At 36.5% G+C, this 23,751-nt stretch overlaps 1 protein-coding gene across 2 annotated transcripts in view; it reads left to right on the top strand.

Moving 5' to 3' along the window:
- Positions 1-23,751, top strand: part of tll1 (tolloid-like 1) — an 86,857-nt gene that overhangs the window by 5,575 nt on the left and 57,531 nt on the right. For both annotated transcript variants that reach the window (XR_015475720.1, NM_131010.1), the window contains 1 exon segment: positions 20,979-21,089. Coding sequence is in view for 1 of the 2 variants with exons in the window: in NM_131010.1 (NP_571085.1) it covers positions 20,979-21,089 (111 nt within the window). In the remaining variant the exon portion in view is untranslated.

Raw genomic sequence — 23,751 nt, 5'->3', positions numbered from 1 at the left:
ACAAATAGTGTTTGATAGTTACAAAATAAACAACATACAAACAAAAAAACAGTTAATATAAAATTAAACAAATGAATAATGACATGAATAATTATATGGTAGACTGTTGCGCTTTTTTGTGTTTTTAAAATGCTTGTGTTTATATAGTTCTTATTGGTGTGTGTGTGCACAGTGGTGTGCATTGTTTGTATGTTTATAACCACCTCCGAAGATAGTAGGGGTCGCAAGTTGCGGGTTGAGAACTTTGGGAATTTCTGTCTTACTGTTCTTATTTTCTGTAAATCAAGTACAGCACTAATACTATATTTACATTTACAGCACCAAATATCTTGCTCTATATGTAGTGTTGGATATTTTTACTGTAAAATATACAGCAATTCTCACAATGCATATTTAAACATACAGTGACACTGCACAGTTGTCTTACAGTAAAATACAGTTCATATTACCAATAAATGCTGTGTAATTTACAAAAATAATGATCAGTGTAAGGTTCTATCTGTATTCTGATTGGCTTTGAGATATTGAGAATGTGTCAACAGGGATCACATTTTCTAAATAAAAAGTTCTAGAATGCTCACAACGTAAAAGAAAAGTTGTCATTAAAAAGAATATGTGAAAACCTTTTTGATTATTGTAGATTAGTGTTATCATACCATAACATGCTTTAGCATATAAACAGGTCATTATTCAGTCGATTTGTTAATGACCTGCTAGAGCTGTTGGTGGGTAAATTGGTTTCAATAAATATAGTTGTCCATTGTCCATTTTTAGAAATCTCACTCCAAAGCTTGCAAAACCTGAAACACATGCACATTCTGTATGTTGAAAACCCACTATCTTCATGAGCTCCTATTAATGGCTTGTTGTGGTCGGCACAACAGAAGCCTGGCATACTGCAGATCCGTCCTACTGTAAAACACAGTTCATATTACAGTTAAATGATGTGTAATTAACTAAAATCATTTACAGTGTAAGGTTCTATCAGTATTCTGATTGGCTTTGACGTACTGAGAATGTGGCAATGGGACCAAATGTTCTAAATAAAAAGTCCCAGAATGCTCACAACGTAAAAAAAAAGAAAAGTTGTCAATAAATAAGAACATTTGAGAACCTTTTTTTAAATTATTATAGATTAGTGTTATCATACACTGTAAACCCCAAAAAGTTAAGATAACTTAAACCATTTAAGGGAATCAATTGCAACAAACCATTTAAGTTCAAAAATCAGTCATAATAAGTACTGTGAACTTCATTTGAGTAAACGAAGCAATTTGAGCACAGTAAAACCCAATAAATGAAAAGAACTCAAATCAACTAGTTACTGTAAAATCTAACAAGTTAAGGCAACTCAAACCGTTTGAGGAAACTGATTGTTAAAAACCATTTTAGAAAAACTAATCTATATGAGTACTGTGAACTTACTCCATTTAAGCTGAAGAAATGAGATATTCAATTACTTCATTACCTTCAACACGGAGTTCAAAACTCTTTTCAATTGAGTAGAATTACCTTAACAGTAATTTTTGAGCTAACTTCACTCATTTCATTTGATAAAGTTGACTGTTGGGTTTTACAGTGTACCATTACATGTTTTAGCATATAAGTAGGTCATTATTCACTCAGTTTGTTAACTACAGGCTACAGTGAGCTTTTGTGGGGCAAGTTGGTTTCAATAAATATCGTTGTCCATTGTACAATTTTCGAAATCTCACCCCAAAGCTTGCAAAACCTGAAACACATGCACATTTACTTCTGTATGTTGAAGACCCACCACCTTCATGAGCTTCTATTAATGGCTTGTTTTGGTCGACACAACAGAAGCCTATTAGCTCCATTAATGAGGTGAGTGCATTGTTTAGGACCTCTGTTCTTGTTTACAGAAACCGGGAGCTCTATTGGTTTCAATAGGTCACTAAGGGGCTAGTTACATTATACAGTCATTAAGTGATGTTATCTGTTTCTGTTATCTTAAGACATTGTCAATCTAACGACACTGTTGCCACAGAATAACCAATCTTTTCGGATTATGCAAATTTAACCCACGCCTCCTTGTTTAGGCAAGAGAAACACAAACAAACCCGAGGGAGTTTACTGGGAGTGTATGCGGCAGGCTTTGCTTATATAGGGGCAAAATCGCAGAAAAGATAGCTGACGCAGGTTTTTGTATTTTTCTCAGAGTCGACAAAGCTTTATTAGCATGATTATCAGCATTTAAAATTTTGCTAAACTGTACAGTAAAGAAAAAATAAGATACTTTTAGATACAAAAGAAATCTAAAGGTAAAATAAAATAATAAAAGCAGTATTGATTCGGTTTGAAATTTCATATAAGATATGATATTGGAAAATATATAGTTGTAGTAACATCATCCAGTAAAGTTATACATGCACAACTCTCAACGACACTGAAATTATATTATTACCACTTAATTTTTCCTCTTTTTATTCACTTGTGCAGTTTCTATCAGATATTTTCTGCAGTAAATGTCTTACTTTCCTCATTTATTGCTTGCACATTCAGTTTTATTTATTCGTTTAGTCATAGTGTACTTGCACATTTTTTGCTGCACTTCTCACAAAAAATGTGGTGAAGTAATTTTGCTTTGAATACAATAGTTTAGTGACTCAAAGTAGTTTTGACAGTTCTTTGTTCATCATTAGCTGATGACCACATTTTTTGAAGACCACATTTATCTATTACGTTTTGTTTATTTGCAAGTCTTGTGTATTTTTATAGTGCTTTATCCAATACAGACATCGCCAAAGATATTATCAGGAAAATGGCAGACTCAATTAAAGAAATGTAACTATGTCAACTATTCAGGTTCTGCTATAGATATTTATATCCCTAAAGACAATGTCACCATTAGGTTCAGGTCAGAAATTTACTGTTGGTTTAGAATAAAAAGACAGATGCACAGATTATTTAACTAAAACAAGTAATTGACGTAAGCAAATTTACAAAAGGCAGCAATATCAATAGATATTGATCAATAGATATGAGTAAAATAAGTATGCACTACCGGTCAAAACTTTGGAGTCTTTTTGAAGGATTTTTAAATGTTTTAAAATAAGCTTTTCCTGCTCACCAAGGCTGCATTAATTTCAGCAAAAATATAGTACACATTGTAAAATTGTGAAAAGTTATTGCACTATAACATTTATTTTCAAAAGTAGTTTATCATTTCATTTCATAATTTATTCCAGTGATTTTAAAGAATATTTTCAGCTTTATTACTCCTGTCTTCGGTCACACGATCCTTTAGAAATCACTCTAATATTAATTATTATTATTAATATTAATGGTAATAGTAATAAAAGCAATAACGACTAAAGTAAAAATATCTTAAAGATTTTTACATATACTGACTGCAAACTTTTGACCGGTAGTGTAAATTCAATTCAGTTTAATTAAACTATGAAGCAGCTTTAATGTTCACACTTTACAATAAGGTTCATTAGTTAATGTTAATGAATGCATTTACTAACATGAACAATGAACAATACATTTACTACTGTATTTATTCATGTTAGTAAATGTTAGTTAATGAAAATACAGTAGTTCATTGTTAGTTCATGTTAACTCATGGTGCATTAACTAATGTTAACAAGCATGGACGTAAATGTTAATAATGCATTAGTAAATGTTCAATTATGATTAATAAATGCTGTACATGTGTTGTTCATGATTAGTTCATGTTAGTAAATTCAATAACTAATGAACCTTATTGTAAAGTGTTACCGCTTTAATGAAGATGATAGTGCAATTATCTAGTTCATTCAGTTCAAACTTAATTCTCATCTATGTTAATTCTGTTAATGTAGTCTTGTTGATGTTTTTCTGAAAGTTAAAGAATTAGTTCACTCCAAAAATGAAAATGATGTGATTAATTACTCACCCTTATGTCATTCCCAACCCCTTTTGGAGCACAAATATTTAAGTGAAATCTAAGAGCTCTCTGACCCTCCATACACTGTAAAAAAACACATAATTCTAATGGTGTTAGGACAACATAAAGAAATTATGGTTTTAGTTTTTGCAAATTTAAGTGGATTGAACATGACACATTAAGTTGGAAATGAAGAAAAAAACTCAAAATATGTGTTGTCTCAGCTCATTTTAAATAGGTAGTTTGAACTAACAACAAATGTCATTTTTTTGAGTGTAGATTAAGTCATTATTTTTGTTTTATACATGCATGAAAATATTCTTATTGCTTGATAATATTCTGATTGATCCATCGAAGGCAGATGGTCTGTTAAAAATAGATTTTTTTGTGGTATTTTAATGGACTTTGAATGTGTCTGGACCCTGATATCTGTGGAGGATGAGGAAGCTCCCAGATTTTACCTAGAATATCTTAATTTGCAAAGACATAATATTAATTTTAAGTGACTTTAAGACCAATTAAGTAAACCACACCATAAAAAATGTCTGTAAATTAGCAGTTTTCCATTAATCATGTTTTTATTTTCCACCATTTATTTATGTTTTGCAATTCATAATGAGACCTTGATATTTTTTCCCAACAAAGATTAATCGTAAAACGTTTGAAAAAGTGACATTTATTAACAAATGTAATAGTTTAGAGTGATATATTGTCTGTGTTGTGGCTGCCAGTAAATGTTCTGTTATTTTACAGATTTATTTCTCTATATATTATTTGTTCAACGTTATATTATTTAAGGCTACTAAAATGTCAATAAAAGTCACTTTCTTAAATGATAGAGTTGAATCTTCAACATTAAAAGTCGACAGAGCAAAGATCAAGGTCCAGCCTAATTTCATGAGGAAATGTAACTTTTTTGACGTTTTGTCAGTTTAGTGGCTAATTCGTATTAGTATTTGTATGATTTCAGTAGTACAAAAATGTACGTTATTAAAAAGGAGGCGTGGTCTTAACCCAACCGTCATTGGGGGATGAGCAAATCGTACTAAATTGTACTAATGAGATCATTAGAATTTATACGAATTAAGCCACTGAATCATAAAGTTACGAATTGCCGTGAGATTGTGTTGTAAGGTCCCATAATGCAATTCACAACCATATATAAACAGAAAACACTTGTAAATCACAAAATACGGGAACTGTTAATTAACAGATATTTTTTACACTGCAGATGATGCAAAAATGGCCCCATATGAAAATTACTGAGTGCTTTGAGTAGCCTGATTTTTATTTTAAAAAGCAAACTTTTTATCTGTATTTTAAGCTCTACATACAAACATTTTAATACTAGATCTGCTGGAATTCTGCACTTAAGTTGGAGTAATTTTGTTTATATTGTATTACATGCTGCAACTGGATGAGGAATTCACCTCTACATACATGTCAGATCCATGGCCGTCTGTTTACATATTCGAACATATATCAATAGCTATGTTTCCATTAAAATATCCGAATTGACTTTGTGCAAAACTTGAATATCGCATAAAAGATGTGCGAATGAAGCAGCGTTTTCATCCAACGAGTCAAATCAAACAAAATCATCACTTCCTGATTATCTTTCGCCAAATATCAACAGTAAATACTGAATTTGCTGCGATAAGAGAAGCTGCGTAAATATTTTCTTCATTTAATAAATGACCTGCAGAAGGCAATCCTGACACGCAGTGAATGCGAGGTGCGGCTTTTGAAGCGTGAGACGCGGAGCACAGAGGATTCTGGAGGTCATTAACAATATAATAACACTAATACAGAAATGGTTAAGGTGTTTTTGAATGACCAAAACAACATTTCAGATGTTTTACAATGTGCTCAGTCTGCTATTTTATCCTTTCACATGAATTTTTGTTATCACATGATCTTTCATAACAAAATCATATGACCTTTTTTTAACACGCATACTGGAATTTGTTCAGTAAAAGTGTTTCCATCGTAGCTTACGCACATCTTTTCTTATAGCATAAATAGTTTATCCTCCTCAGAAATGCGCATGTTTTTTATGTGCATTTTCAAAATTGATGTGCATCTTGCTGTTAGCTAGTGTTGCAATTCTACGAAATATATGTGCTTTTAATAAAAGAAATACAACTTTTGATGCATTTTCCCTCTCCGTTTATAAATATTGTGATATATTATGGATGGCTTTCTTGTGATATATCGCTGACATGGTGATCTATCATTATCGGGAGCAAAATTTCATAATAATATCGTATCGTGTTACTGAACCTGAATATTTTATTTCAAATTTTTTTATTTCTTCATTATCTTATTTCACTTTTATCTTTGCTCTATCTTATTTATTCAGAATTCTCCTCTTTTATTCATCTTCGAGTTGGGGTAATTTTGTTTATATCGTATTACATGCTGCAACTGGATGAGGAATTCACCTCTACACACATGTCAGATCCATGGCCGTCTGTTTACATATCGCTTATGACCTTGTCAGTGTGTGTATGTACGGTGGAAATGACTCTGTGCGGTTGATCATCTTGCTACTGTTGTTCTTGGGAAAACAGAATGTGAATATTTGGCCGTGTGCTTATCTCATGCCATTAGAGTGCACTAAACACATTTCCATCTCTTTGTACACTGATTTCCCTCTCTATGTGTGTGTATGTGCGCGTGTGTGTGACCAATGTGGGAGCCCACTTCATTCAGGCACTTATCTCTTCCTGGTAGCCTGCATCCTGCCACTTAGCTTGAGAAGAACCTCTCTCTCTCTGCCTCTCTCTCTCACACATACACACACACACACACACACGCACCTTCATTCATGCCCTTTACAAAAGGGGGGTTTTGTCATAAAACTGTGCACACAGCAAAAAACACAGACTGAGTGAGTGAAAAGGAAAAAAAAAGAACTTTCACTTGCAGTTATATTGTGAGTGTTTGCTATATCAGTGTTTATGTGGAGAGTTTTGCAGACAAATGGACAATTTGATTACATCCTGACGGATTTACTTGAATGTTAAGCACATCGCACAAGACATCAGCCTGCCTTTACATGTCTAGACACACTCGCATTAAAATTCAAAGCTTTCAAGAGCTCATCAGATGGCTCTTGGCTCTTTGACTAGGTTTGCTTGTACTTTTCTCTGATGTTGGCTGGTCCTAATCAGAGGAGATGTGTTGTATGTGTGCGAAAAAAAAGCAATGTTCACTGAAGTCGTGTTTAATAAAAGAGGATTTTCCAGGAGCACTTGGGCCTGACAGCCAGCTTCCGAAATTTCCCAAATATTCCAGTGTCAGCACTCTGCTACGCCATGGATTGTTTGTTTTGGAGCAGAGAAACATGAGTCAGCGATCCGCACACTTCCTCCTAGAATGCGTTTCGCTAATTAAACAATTATGGCTTTACACATCCTGACGTGTGAATAGGTACTTTGATGCTCCGACAATGGCACCAACTGAAGTCTTTCTGTCTGTTTCTCACTCAGATTGTTGCTGTGAGTCTGATGAGTGTGTGTGCTGTTTGTTTAAGAGGTCCCAGAACAGTCTTTAATTGAAGTGAAACGACAGTTTTCAACTTTATCATTTGAACTTAAACACATTAACAGTCCAGATAGCCAAAAATTTTTTTTGTGATTCAACACATTTCAAATCAGACTTTAACTGCCTTTGTTATTAAAACCCTATATAAAATAGTTTTCGGCATATTCATAACATTTATGTGAAAAGTGAATTATGATTGAATTATGATGGCATTCAAGCATGCTAGTGAATGGATTTTCAGCAATTCTGTTTGCTGAAGTAAATTTCCAATATTTCAATGATTGTCCAAAAGAAAAATGTTTATCTCAAGTCTTTTTGAATATGATGCCACTAGCTTGGCACACCTGTCTTTTGTGAATTTTTGCCCATTCCTCTTCGCATTACCTCTCAAGCTCTATCAGGTTGTATGGGAAGTGACCAAAGGTGTAGGTTTGCACTTGACATTGGTGGGGACGGGTGAATCAAACAACCTCAACCCCAAACCCTCCCCATATATTTATGTGCTGCTAAAATTTATTTTGTTAATTAATCCTCTCTTCTTAAAATATAATAAGTTAAATTAAATAGTCAGGCCAGTAGCCACGGGGGCTTCGAGTGGTTCGAAAAACCTAAAGTTGTATTATTATTATTATGTTTTAATTTTTCTTATCATTCAAATGGCCAAACTTGAATGTACTGGCCAGTTTTTTTTTTATTTAAAACAAGTTTTACCAGATTTCTAAAAAAAAAATAAAAATGTAATGATAGATAATAATAAAATTGTATTTTAAAATTAATCTTTTCATATTTCTTTATTCTAAAGTTTCATTATCTATAAAACTGTAATATAAAATTTTGTTTAAATGCACATTTGTAAATAAACACTTAAAATAGTAAAAAAAAGTATGGTAAGCAATTTGACAATGGTAGGAAATTTAATCCAACATAATAATCATCCAACCAAATATTTCAGCTTAAATTTGTTCTTAAAATTTCACTAAAATGTAGTATTTATACCTTATAATTAAATCAGGGGGTGACACGGTGGCGCAGTGAGTAGCACGTTTGCTTCACAGCAAGAAGGTCGCTTGGTCGAACCTCGGCAGGGTTAGTTGGCATTTCTGTGTGTAGTTTGCATCTTCTCCCCGTGTTGTGTGGGTTTCCTCCTGGTGCTCCGGTTTCCCCCACAGTCCATGTGGTACAGGTGAATTGGGGATGCTAAAATTGACCTTAGTGTGTGTGTAAATAAGTGTGTATGGGTGTTTTCCTGTTATAGGTTGCGGCTGGAAAGGCATCCGCTGTGTAAAACATATGCTGGATAAGTTGGCGGTTCATTCCGCTGCGGCTACCCCAGATTAATAAAGGGACTAAGCCGAAAACAAAATGAATGAATGGATGAATTAATTCAGGCGAATAACAGCAAAATGTCAGATTCAGAATAATAGTTAGTTGAGAGTAATAGATTTAAATGCTGCTTGTTTTTTATGTTTCTCCTTTTACTCGTGTGATTTCTCCATTAAATACAAAGACTATATAGATGCAGCTAAAATGAACTAGAACCACAATTGAGCCTATTGCATCTGTTGCACATTTTTTTCACTGTAAAAAGCACTTAGTTTACTTGCACTGCTAACTTTTAAAAAGTAAGTGAACGTTGCCTTAAAATTAAATACATTAACAATTACAACAGTTACAATTAATTTACTCACTTTTTAAGTAAAGTAACTAATCACTGTTTATAATTTATAATACATTTTTCACATTCTTGAAACTTTTTTCAGATTTATTCAGAATTTCAGTGTAACCTGACACAAATTTTACCAGCCTTCCCAGCTGGTTGGAGTTTGCATGTTCTCCCTGTGTTTTTGTTTTCTCAGGGTGCTCTTGTTTTTCCCACAGTCCAAACTCATGCTCTATGAGTGAATTGGATTAACTAAAATGGATGTAGTGTATGCAAGAGTGTATGGGTTTTTCCCAAAAATGGGTTACGACTGGAAGGGCATCCACTGCGTAAAACATATGCTGGAATAGTTGATGGTTCCTTCCATTGTGGCGACGCCTGATAAATAAAGCTAAGCTGAATGAATATGAATGAATGAATGAATTAATGACGATTAACTGCATTTGAAGTACTTTATGCTCTTTATGAGTGTGGTGACATGGTGGCTCAGTAGTTAGCACTGTCGCCTCACAGCAAGAAGGTTGCTGGTTCAAGTCCCAGCTGTATCAGTTGGCATTTCTGTGTGGAGTTTGCATGTTCACGCCGGGTTCTTTCCGGGTGTTCCGGTTTCCCCCTCAGTCCAAAGACAAACACTAAAGGTGCATTGAATAAACTAAATTGTCAGAGTATATGTTAATGAATGTTAGAGTGTATGGGTGTTTCCCAGTACTGGCTTGCTGGTGGAATGGTATCAGCTTTGTAAAACATATGCTGGATAAGCTAGCGGTTTATTTTGCTGTGGTGACCCATGATAAATGAATGAATGAATTTTGAGTATCTATCTACCCTTTAAAAAAGGGGTGGCCATGGTTAAATAATCACTTTGGTAAGGTCAGATATGTTCACTGAACGAAACTGAAAAAGACATAATGCACTTCATGGAATTTGTATTTTTAAATTCATCACATTTAAAGCACCAAACTTCTTTTGGCACGTTTCCACTGAGTGGTACGGTACTGTACAGTACGGTTCGGTACGCTTTTTATGGCCATTTCCACTGTCAAAGGGTACCTAAAAGTGAACCGAATTCTACCACCTTTTGGTCACTCTTTGCAAAGGGTACCAAAGGTACAAAGAGGCAGAACTAGACGTGCAGCTGAACACTATTGGTTTACAGAGATACGTCATTCGCTTGCGCAACAAGCCAGAATGAAAACAAAGGAACCGCCATGTTATATACACAGCCGAGACATTACATCATAATAATATATACATATAATAATGAGCAATGGTCGACCTGAGCACAAACCTTGTCGTCTTCATAAACAGCCACAAAGCCAAGAAGGAGAGCAGATTCTTTCTGTGCCCTGTAGTTTTTTACGAGCCAGTCTAAAGCGCTCACAGTTTCACTGTCTTGTTCACGCTTTCGTGCACATCTATATTTGAAATAACAAACTTCTTGAGCTGATGATAATAATGTGCGCTTGATTATTAACGTGCAGTTCTTTCAGAAACTGACAAACGTGAGAGTGACGCTCGAAAAAACAAAGGAGAAGCCGGAAAAAATAAAAAAGGAGCAAATTATTTTTCAGCAAACGTAACCAAACTGCAATTTTTAACTATTATCATCACTTTTTGGACTATTATGAACTCAGAAGGATGAAAATACTTTCTAACAAGAAGCTACATGTGCTGCTGAAGATTAAAGACACAGATGAAAGGTTTGCACTGACTGTGGGCTATATTTCGTGCTGTTTTTGAACCTAAATGAGGACTAAATGTATGCTGTGTGTAGTTTATCTGCAATTGGTAACATATCGGAGATTGTAAGGGTCTGTACAGTATGTGTTCATATTTTTTGCATTTAATTATTTTATGTAATTGCAGACATTACAGTAGGCTATTTCGCACTGTCATTGATCTGCAGTTATAATCAAACTATGTTCACAGAAAAGTTAGTAATGAACATTTATACACCAGTATTTATGGGTGCTTTCACACCTGCCTTATTTAGTTCGATTGAATCGCACTAGAGTTCGTTTCCCCTTTTGGTACGGTTCGTTTGGGCAGGTGAGAATGCAGCAATCGTACTCGAGTGCGCACCAAAAGCGCACCGAATAAGCGTACCCAGACCTGCTTGAAGAGGTGGTCTCGGTACGCTTTCAAACGAACCCTGGAGCGGTTCGTTTGTGGTGAGAATATGATCCGTACTAAAACAGGTCCAACCGCAAAAAGTACTGCACGTTTTGGACTAATTCAGCTGCCGTAGGCCAATGCGCTGTGCATTATGGGATATAGAGGAAAAATATTTGTTGACAGCGCTTTACCAACAGAGAGAGAGAGACAGGGGAAAACATTACCTGATGGATTGTTGGTAATATTTACGCAAGATGACCATGTCGCAGTTTAGCTAAATTAATTCACGTCTGCTCCTGAAGTGACGAGCGATGCATGAAACACTGTTTTCCAGCCGCAGCCGCGCTTCATTTTCGTAATGTATAGTTTGTCTAAAGCAGGGATACAATCAGCCAGTGCAGTCGTCCCTCCAGAGTAAAAGGTTTTGTTTACCTGCGGGAGTTCACTGGCATTTTCCCGCACGTGAATTCTGACCAATCAATAAGCAGTTTAGGAAATATGTTCAACAACATCTGGCCAATGAGAGATGTAGATTTTGTCAGATGACTGCATTTTGGTTCGTTTCAACTGGTTCGGACCAAAGCCAGCAATGTGGTGTGAAAACGACCCAAAGACGGCAGAAGATGCAACAATGTATCATTTATTACCCTTGGTCCTGACCAAATGAAGCGAACTACAGATGTGAAAGCACCCTATGTGTATAAAGCATCTGTTTTATGAGAAGTGCTTGTCATATGATATGTGAACGACCCGTACAGCTTTACTGTAGACATTTTCTCATGCGAAAATGACGTTGACTGAAACTTTTTGTCGTGCACTACGCCCACCAAAAGATTACCATTGGTACCCTTTTAGCAGTGGGAAACACAAGCCTGATAAAGATGACCCGTACCGACCCGTACTGTACCACTTAGTGGAAACGGGGCATTTGTACAGATGTTTCTTTTGCTGTTAAATTGTGGACTGTGTATGTATAAAGTATCAAGTGGGTGAAATTTTGTGGCTTTATATATCTTTTTTGCATATAATACACATGCTGCAACACTGATATAGTCCAAGACCATTCCCACAAGTGGTCACAGGAGACACATTTGACATACACATTGCTTCCAGGTGTAAACAGCGGTGTGTCTCAGCTGACCAGGGATTGTCATCATAGATTCACACAGATTTTAATGTGAGGGGAAATAATGCTTGTATCTCAGTCTGACTCCCTGAAGCAGTGAGAAACGGATACATTTTGGTTTTAGTTTAATCTCAGGGCCAATGAAAATATCTTTATGAACAATGCTTTTTCATTCAATTATGCATTGAAATGCTCACTGCTGTAAATAATACTGTCTAAATAAACAAGGCGTCAGTTATAAACAATGTCAGGATGCAAAGGTGACATCAAGCAGTTTTTAGCAGCTTAGTTTAGATATATTTGTGTTTTTGTTTGAGTGTCTGTTTGTCCCAGATTCTTCTTCTGATCAAGCTTACAGGAATGTTATTTGGGCTGTCACCCAAAATGCTTTGCGTCATGTCTCTCTGACATGTGGCGCAGATGTCTTTAGTTACGCATGTCACTGACAAACAGAAACACCCCGCTCATCCTTCAGCTCCCATGACAGTCATTCATCAAACTCAGCTGCGTGTTTTCTGTGGGTTTAATGAGGAAGGGATTCTCGGTATTAAACTGACATCACGGTAATGAAGCATCAACATATGGTCAGACTTTCTGAGTCTGCTGTGTGTGTGTGTGTTGATCAGTGACTCCCTTCAGGATTCTCCACAACATCTGCTGTACTTATAACAGTCTGTCAGTAAAAGTAAAGGAGTTGACTACAAGACGACATGATCAAGTGGTCGCTCTTCATTCACGTGTACAGTTTTCAGCTCTGTTCCAGAGCCTAATGAACTATCATTTACAGCTTTCTTTTAGAGAGAAATTCATACAGATGCATTTTTGCATTAATGCTAATAATGATTTAGCTACTTAATCACGTCGCTATGATAATAATTTGTATTGAATAATTGGTTTAAAGGGCACCTATTTTACCCCTTTTTCAAGATTTATGATGTCTTTTGTGTCTAGAGTAACTTTTGTGTCTTTTTCCTCAATATTAAGTAGCCTACACACAGTTCAGACTTGGCAAGTTTGATAAAGAAAACAAACTCCCGAGGACACGTCGGGTAAATCTTCAAAGGGAACAGTGTACTTTATAACCTCATTCACATCACCTTGGCTATGTTGTTTCACTATCTTAACAATAAAATAAAAACATGATATACGGAAGTGCCTATTTTCACTTTGATATTAGCCGTTTAACAGACACCAAAAATGTTGAGGTGTCATGTAACTTCATATTTATATGACCGTCATCTTCATTGTATGCATATTTATAACAAAATGGAGCCTATAACATATCTGCCTCCTTTCATTTTCTTTGAAATATGAAACATTTCCTCTGTTTTGCTGAATATCAGTTTTAATAATCAATAATTGCCATTTTAAAAGTATAATGTACAATATGTTTATACAATATAGGAAATAAAGGCAAGCAGTCAGTCAATTGTGCAGCACCAGTGTATGCAGTTACCTTAATTAATATATTAACTTATCTTTGTACTCAGCCAAAATACGTTACCTGTGAACAAGTAATGGATTCAAAAGACCAAAGTCGGGGAATATTTCGTTAGATAGAGACAAGATAAATGAAATATCACAAATATAGTGAGATTAGATCCTGCGGTACATCCTCGATGAGCAGTCCAACGTGCACAGCTCTCATTGCTGCAGTGCATGCCAGATTGTATGTGTGGTCTTGTGATGTGCGTTTTCAGCAGGGTAGTGCAGATGAAGAGTTGTTCAGAAACACTGGGTGAAACGCCAGTGTGGACATGGATCATTTTCATTCTAAAATGCTCATTTAAAACTAAAACATATTAGTGTAAACAGGGCCTCACACAGCACAGTGACAGATATAAAGGAAGCAGATCTCACGTTACGTTTGTGAGTAAAACCTTTCACAATGATTATTATTTGATGTATTTGTTGTAGAGTTAATTCAAGCCTTTCTGCAACAATGAGTCACACACAATGTTGTTACAAAGTTCACACTCACATACAGTGGACACACAAAGTGAGGGCGTTACAAGTGTTATTGCAAGGCAAATGTGACAAGATACATGTTAATATGCACTGCTATATGGATATCCGTAGTGTTAATGTACAGATAAGATAAACCTGATTTATTGTCCACAAACCGGGATTGAAGCGTCTTCTCTTATACTTGTATGGACATGCGACTGTGGTGATGAAGACGGTAAAATCGCTGTGATTCATTACAAACATTCTGTTTTAAAAATGTTTAAAACTTGTAAAACTCACTCTTGATCACATTTGATGATGATTGACGATCACAGAGAGCTAAACATATCCTTAACCAGCTGCTCATAGAAATTACTACAGAGACATGTTAATACGTGGCTGTCAATCAATTTAGTGGGTGGGGAAACTGCACTCCTATGTCACATTGTGGTGAGCCTCAAAATGGAAGGGATTTGGATCCTATTTTAACGTCAGAAAATAAGTTTCATCATAATATGACTGTGGAAACACTATACCTGCACACAGTTCTGTCCAAACAGCTTACAAAGATGATTTTCATCATAGGTGCCCTTTAAACAATTTCATGTAAGGCCTAAGTATTTATAATCAACCTTCCTTAGGTTTTATCCATAATATTGGGTTGAAAGTTATGCTGCAGTCATGAGGGCTTACCAAAATTTCAATTCTGAAATCTTCCAATCAAGTCTCTTTATTTCCCTTGTACACATGACACATGATGCAGAAGAAAACTGAAATTCAGCCCAATAGAAAGATGAGTCAGAATTCAGCTCAAAATCAGACTATAATCACACAGTGTATGCCTGGTCTAATGATAAGAGAGAGAGAAATGAAGTATTAGTGAATTTCCTGAGTCTTTGCATCTATTACATAGGTCTGAAACTCGATTCCTGGAGGGCCGCAGCTCTGCACAGTTTTGCTCCAACTTTAATCAAACACAGCTGATTCAACCAATCAAGGTGTTCAAGACTCTTATAGATCTTAAAGCAGGTGTGATTTGGAGGTTGTTGGTGCTAAACTATGCAGAGCTGCGGCCCTCTAGGAATTGAATTTGAGTCCATTGATCTATCAACTTTAACTGCTTCAAGAATAGTCACGTTATACCTTAAGGATTGACAACACATTTCTGTGTGTGTGTGTGTGCACAAGGGCCTGCCTGTAGTTTATGTGTGTGTTTATGTCAGAAAAGAAAGTATGCACTTCACAGATAATACATCATCATTCATTTTCCTTCGACTTCATCTCTATTTCAGAGGTCGCCACAGCAGAATGACCCGTCAATTATTTTAGCATATGTTTTACGCAGCGGATGCCCTTCCAACTGCAACCTAGAACTAGGAAACACCCATACACACTCATTCACACACACACCCACACACTCTGGAGCACCCCGTGGAAACCCACGCCACCACAAGGAGAACATGCAAACATCAGAGAAATGCCAACGTCCCTAGCTTAGACTCAAACCAATGACCTTCTTGCTGTGAGGCCACAGTGCTAACTACTGAGCCACCGTGTCACCTATAAAACATGGAAAAACATGGAAATGTATTATTTTTCTGTTGTGTGTTATATTTAATTGCTTCGTCACTGGGGGTTTGTTTCTTTTACTATTGTAGGTAGACTGTAGAACATTAGTTCTTTTCATCCCCAGACATGCAAGCATATTGGAACATACCTAGAATGCCTATGCATAAATCAGGTACTGCTTATAATGCTCAAAAATGCTTGGCAGATTTTGGAATAGAGCTTTTATCTGAGAAACTAGAATCTGAAGTGGTAACCGAATAGTGAAATTTGCATTGCAAAAAGTATTACCCAGAGTCTCTATGTACAGTACTTGCTGAGACAAGTTGAATTCAGCCAAACCCTACATCAACTCTTAGTTGCCTTGGATGTTATCAGGATAACATGGAGAGACTCATTTGGAACTGTTGTGTGACCTCCAGGATAATCTCTCATTTTAATACACACGTTTCTCTGCAGATATCACTGCACTCAGATTAAATCACAGATCCAACCACGCCACGATAACCTTGGAGCTGAGATTACATTTCATATTTGCCCAAACTATTTTTATTCCCATCCAGATGCCACTGTCTGCAGACCATTGTTTGTTTCCAGCTACACAAAAGTAAAACTGCTATACTATGAGTTTCATTCAGAATAAGACACAACAAAGTTAACAATTCCTTGTCACTCCAGTGGTCACATACTGTATTAGTCTCCAGCCTATTTGATTCCCCCCCTACAGTTGATGATTGATTCAGCACAACCTCAGCTCTGTGTGTATCGATCATCACGGCTGAATTTATTGACTCCTGCTAAGTTAAGATATGCAGTCAAAGACCTTAAGTTGATGTTAAGCGAATTCGTGATTGCTGAGGCATTACTGGGCTTCACTCCCAGACTTCCCAAATCAATGGACAAATTCAACACAAAGCCTTTTCCTCTGCGGTCAAGTCAGAAGCACTTTCAGCCTTGTTTACCTTGTTTATGCCTTCTTGTCTCTCTTTGAGGGCTGTAAGAGACCTGGGAGCTTATAGATATAATATAATTCAGCAGAAAATATGCATAGCTCTCTGTGGGATAGACCTGTATACTTTAATAGCATATAAACCAGGGGTGGCCAACCCTGTTCCTGGAGAGCCACCTTCCTGCAGATTTCAGTTGCAACCTATATCAAACACACCTGCCTGTAATTATCACGTGGTGTTCCGGTCCTAATTAATTGGTTCAGGTGTGTTTGGTATGGGTAGCAACTGAAATCTGCACGAAGGTGGCTCTCCAGGAACAGGGTTGGCCACCCCTGATATAAACTTTCGTTTCTAGCTATTATTGCACATTTTTTGGAACTAATCTTAGTATTTGTTAAAAAAAATGGTAGACAGTATGGGGGCATGCAAGAGATCTGCAGAGTGGATGGCAACATTAACAGCCTGAGGTATTAAGACATTTGTGCTGCCCATTACATTACAAACCACAGGAGAGGGCAAATTCTTCAGCAGGATAGCGCTACTCATACTTCATCCTCCACATCAAAGTTCCTGAAAGCAAAGAAGGACAAGGTGCTCCAGGATTGGCCAGCCCAGTAACCAGAAATGAACATTATTGAGCGTGTCTGGGGAAGGATGGAAGAGGCATTTAAGATGAATCCAAACAATCTTGATGAACTCTGGGTGTCCTGCAAGAACTCTTTATTTGTCATTCCAGATGACTTTATAAATAAGTTATTTGAGTCATTGCAGAGATGTATGGATGCAATCCTTCAAGCTCATGGGAGTCATACACAATATTCTTTCTTTTTTCACTGCTCCCTGACTTTTACTGTACATTATTTCTGTTAAGTGACTAAACTTTTGTCAGATCTTACTGTCCTAATTAAATAATTAAAAATCAAGGCATGATCATATTTTATATTGGTAAAATACGGTTAATCTAGAGGCCTTTGCCTTTCATATAAGCCATTTTTGATACCAAATGATAAAACTAGAAGTCAAGTTATTATTTGTTGTTCCTAAAACTTGGATTGGTGACAAGACTTTTGTCAGCTAGCGTATGTTTAAAGTATTTTTTAACATGAAGTAAATAAAGAAAGTAATCCTAAAATGATATATGTGAATGTAATAGCATGCTAATATAGTTGTTATAGGATAATACTACGTACAATTGACTCCTTTTACATGGACAGGAGTAGTCTAATTATTTGCCTTAATCTGCATAGGATAATGTGATTAAGGTGTTTACATGAGTTGCTTTTTGAATGTTACTTTCATGTCCCTTTTTTACATGTTGTAGCACATAGTTTGATTAGGGTCATTGCGTCACCATTAAATGCTAGTTTACACTGGCATTTACGAACAACAGTTCATGTTCATCATTGCACCATATGTGGTTTTGTTTTATAATTACTCATACTTCATAACTACAGTTATTTTCTCACACTATGTGCAAACAAATGGCGGCAGATACAAATTCTTAAGCAGGCTACCTCTTATTTTGTTCACTAACTTATCTTTCATGACTCCGCGACAAACTCACTTATAAGTCAAGTCACTTCATAATGTCCATTTGAAGAGTTTAGATGCAAATTAATCTAAATGCCATTTGATATTTTTTTTCTAAAATTTGCGTTCTCAGACTCCTGTGTGTAGGCTCAGCAATTTTACTTTTATAGTGACAAATAAGTTATTTCCATTGCCTTTAAAGTGAAATAACTGAACATAAACATATGAGGCTGAAAAAAATGCTCATTTTAGGAGACTATTTCAGATATCCTTTCGGTTCTTGCATCTAAACTCTTAATTTCTTCCAGAATTCTCAGCATAGACATCATTTTTTGCAAGCTCCAAAAATGTGCTATCTTGCCTGAAGCCACCCTCAATTTTCTGTCACTTCAATAATGCGACTTTAATAATACTCCACATCTTAATTCGATTTCTGTTAGTTCGATTATGACTTTGCTGTAGTCGTCAGATTAATCTCAACAAAAATCGCTGTTTTCATTGTAGACTCTTAATCAGAGTATTGTCTTAATTGTATTAAAATCAGAGTACTGGTGTCCATGTAAATGTACTCCATGTTAAATAGTATAACAGTGAACGTAGCATAGAGATAGATAAATGGAGTGGGCTTAAAGGGCCATGAAACCCCCTCGTTTCAGCAAGGTGTTTTCACACCTCTACTTTGGAAAAAGTCAGAAAAGTGGGCGTGTCCAGCTTTGTTTAGGGGGGAGTGTCGGAGGAAGAAAAGAGGGATGGTGTGGGAGTGTCTATTTGGGTGAGCTGACTTTCAGAGTCAAAACACACACACACAGAGGGGACAAAGTGACTGTGTTTACATGGACATCTGTAGTCAAATTATTTGCCAAATTATTAAATGGTGGACTTTAACTGCAGTTTGGCTCTTTCATTCAGGGAATTCATTCATGTCCCTCGCGACAAACGAGATATTTGATTCAAGGAACTGCTCTAAGCATGTATTTTTCATGCAATGTTTGATACCGCACGGCGAATGAGAGAAAAAAAAACTCAGCATTTCCCGGAAACTTAGATGCACTCGGCAGGTAGCGTCAGAAAGTTGCGTGTGTTATTCCGGTTACTAAATGCGGTGAAAATCCTACAGGAGGTTAAAGTTTGGTTGTAGTGCTAACATGTTTACACTCTGTGCAATAGTTAACTTAGTTCAATACGAACAAACTGAATAAACAAAGAGCACTGGTCGCTCACTTACCAAATCTGTAGAGACAGGACAATCACCAGCAACTAGAGCCGCGTCTTTATTAAGAGGAGACTAAAGCGAATCCGGATCTCAGCGTTTGCAGATGAGAACAGCTCTCAGGTAAACAATAATCCTCTTTAGACACGTAAGTTATTGTTGTCGAGTGTCGCATACACTGTTAATCCACACGTGACTCCAGCTGCGCTCTCACAGAGAGTAAATGAAAACAAAACTTAACTGCAGCAAACTATAAAAGCAACACGTCACGCTTGTTTTGCCAACACAACGTGGCGTCTCTGTCGTGTAAACACGGTGATAGTAATGAATATTAATGAAGTTGCACAATAGAGCGCGCTGATTGGTTTAAACCAAGCCTTACTCATGCATTAATGCATCACACTGTAAGACGTAATAAGACACACTCTGGCACAGACGCCCAGTCTGCACGCTGGAATACAACGCTATTATGTCATGGCCGTGACGCAGCTTCAAAAATTCGTTTCAAACTGGAAGTACAAATTTGCTCGAAATAACGCAAAAACAACCAATTTATACTTTTTAGTGAAATATAGGTGTCCTAATAGTGTTTTTAGCAGTGTGGGACACATATACGACTGTCAACAACTCAAAAAAATGTGTTTTAGTGTTTCGTGACCCTTTAAATCAGTGCTAATATTAGTTCTTTATGAAGGGTGTGATCCACAGGAGACTCCAGCTTATTATGAAAGTGATATAGAGCACAATCACAGGTTTGGGCTGAACAATGTCTAAGGAATTGATTGTGGAAGAGATGGATGGTTGTATACACATGTGCATATACACTCAAAACAATAGTGGCGGCCTGAAAGTGCCGTCCACTATTACGTGTACGTATGCACACGTGCGCACACATGCGAGCACAAGGGCAGAGTTTATTTCAATATAGAACAATCAAGATAGTTTAAAGCACAGTCCTCATTGTGTATTGTTTTATATCAAGGTTGAATGGTCTGCCAAAACTACTTGCACACACAAATGGCAAAGTTCCCAATGTTATCTCCTTTTGCATGGCCATCTCTATGACCTCCTTGGCGACATGCTAATTTAAGGATGGATGATGTCATCACAGTGATTGAACTGAATGTTGTGATAAATCCAATATGGACATTATGTGAACAGGGTGGTTGAGATTATAGCCGGATGTATATATCTGCTTGTTCATTTTTAATTAGCACTTGAGAGTCAGCAAATTGACAGATAAAGATGTTTCCTCCCATGTTAACATGTCAATCGATTGCATATGCTGCAAACCTTAAATTAGCATCAGTCAATAGTTCAGGCTACGCTGATTTGAGTCTCAGATGCGTCTGCCAGCATTTAGACCATCAATCTGTGATGCTGCTGAAAAGTGTGTGTTTGTGTGCTCTAATAATACGCTTCTCTGTTTCCAGCTGTATTTTGGGGAGACATTGCCTTGGATGATGAGGACTTGAAAATGTTTCACATCGATGGGACGATAGACCTTAAGCAACAAACACATGGGAGGCAAGGACACACATCTGGTAAGACGCATCAGATATCACAGGCCTCCAGATTACAGCTATTGACCGTAATTAGCAATTGAAAGACTCTTATGAACCAGTATTTTTTTGTGTTTTGTTAAATTCACCTGTAGTCTTGCAGTTTAAATCAGATTCCCTTAGTTAATCATACTGAGAAGTCACTAATTCCGAGTTCAAACTGTACGATTTTAGCCCTGATTTTCAGTCACTGACAGACAAATCACAAACAAATGTCCGAAATCAGAGGCAAATTAAAAATCTTATTCATTAGTGACCGTAACAAAGTGTAAATTACCGAAAATGCACTCAGAGAGAACCATTGCCAATATTTGTAAAATACACTACCTGACAAAAATCTTGTCTTCAATCCCAGTTGTAAGAGCAACAAATAATAGCTCGACTTCTATTGGACCCTGTTTGGTGAAAGAAAAATCATTGTTTAATCATTTAATACATTCATTATGGGGTGTGTGAGACACACAGCATCAACAGCCTGATGTATCAAGACATTTGTGCTGCCCATTACATTACAAACCACAGGAGAGGGCAAATTCTTCAGCAGGATAGCGCATCTTCTCACACTTCAGCCTCCACATCAAAGTTCCTAACAGCAAACAAGGTCAAGGTCCTCCAGGATTGGCCAGCCCAGTCACCAGACAAGAACATTATTGAGCATGTCTAGAGTAAGAAGAAAGAGGAGGCATTGAAAATGAATCCAAAGAATCTTGATGAACTCTGGGTGTCCTGCAAGAACGCTGTCTTTGCCATTCCAGATGACTTTATTAATAAGTTATTTGAGTCATTGCAGAGATGTATGGATGCAGTCGTCCAAGCTCATGGGAGTCATACACAATATTCATTCTTTTTCCACTGCACCATGGCTTATATTCTATTAGACCTTACTGTCTTGATTAAATAATAAAAAATCAAGGCATGATCATATTTTATTTTAGTGAAATAGGCCTAATCTAGAGGCCTTTACCTTTCATATAAGCCACTTCTGATACCAAATGATCGACTAGAAGGCAAGTTATTATTTGCTGTTCCTAAAACTTCAATGGGCAACAAGACTTTTGTCAGCTAGTGTATTTAACATGCTAACTATTTTGACCTTTCAGCAGTTCAAAATCTATCTAAAAACTGTTGAAAACTGCCTGAAAAATACATTGGCGATGACTTGCAGCCTGTGAAAGAGCAAGAAACAAGGCAGTGGGGTGTTTAGGTAGGAGTTATAAACATGAACATGAACTCTTTTGGACCCAAGAAATGTAGGAAATTTTGAATCTTGTATTATTTATAATACGATGTAGTGGCGCAGTAGGTAGTGCTGTCGCCTCACAGCAAAAGGATCGCTGGTTCAAGCCTCAGCTGGGACAGTTGGTGTTTCTGTGTGGAGTTTGCATGTTCTCTGGGTTTCCTCTGCATGCTCCAGTTTCCCCCCACAGTCCAAAGACATGCGGTACAAGTTTATTGGGTAAGCTAAATTGTCCATAATGAATGAGTGCGAATGAGTGTGTATGGATGTTTCCTAGAGATAGGTTGCAGCTGGAAGGGCATCCGCTGCGTTAAACCTGTGCTGAATGAGTTGGCGGTTCATTCCGCTGTGGCGACCCCGGATTAATAAAGGGACTAAGCCAAAAAGAAAATGAATAAATAAATTAATAAAGCCATAAGTGTGTAAGTCGCAGATCAATTGTACAGCAATTCAGTGCTACCCCAGATAGTCATGCAGTTTGAAAACTGCTGTGAAAATCATGCAGTGTGAACAGCATAAGACTGACTAGGGCTTTTTATATGTATGTATATATGTATTTTAAATATATATCAGTGTTCAAAACAACCTATTGAAAAATAGGTTGAATATTGTAGGAAATAAATTAGAATATTCTCATTTGAAAAAGCATCTTTATTCTGTAATTTGACATCTAACAAGTCATATAGTGAATAAAAGTTTTATGTTTACAGCTTTTTTCTGAAACAAATTTATATGACTTGTTTGTTTCATAAGTCTAACTTGTTGTTATAAGTCCCTTATCATCACTTTTCACAATTTTTTAAGTTCAACTCCAGCAATGAGCTTTGGTTTGTTTGTTGGACATAATTAACTTTTAGAGCAGTGGCATATAATATCAGTGTAAGTAGTTTATGTTAATCAGATCGCCTGTCAATTCAATTCTCTATAAAGAGTACATTTAAGATTTTTTGGTGAATAAACTTTAAATCTAGCAACAGAAATCTCTCATGTAAGGCATAATGTACATTCAGCTAGTGGTTATCACAGAATAAAGCCTGACAAGCTTATCGGCAGCCTGACATGGAGAGGAGGGCTGCTGTATAAGAATGGCATGCTTTACTCTGCCAAAACAACCTGCTGGAATTAATCTCACTTATTCTGTGGCTACTTGCCAAAAAAGTAAACAATTAGGCACAAAACATTGATCTGAGCTGTAATAGTTTACTATCTTTGTAAAAAATAAACATAAAGCTTGCAGAAAGAATAAAGAAATCTTAATAAATGGTTTGATGCAGTTGAGCTTATACATTCCTGACTGATTATTAATAATATTCAGTTGCATGATGGCACCAAAATCAAGAACAGGGGACTGACAAATATATATAAAACGCACAGCAACATCAAGCGAATTTCTTAAAAAATAGCTGT

Source organism: Danio rerio, chromosome 1, assembly GCF_052040795.2.
Source record: "Danio rerio strain M-AB ecotype USA chromosome 1, GRCz13ab, whole genome shotgun sequence".
NCBI classification, from domain to species: Eukaryota; Metazoa; Chordata; class Actinopteri; order Cypriniformes; family Danionidae; genus Danio; species Danio rerio.
Note: the sequence above shows the minus strand (reverse complement) of the source record. Positions and strands in the feature narration are given on the sequence as shown.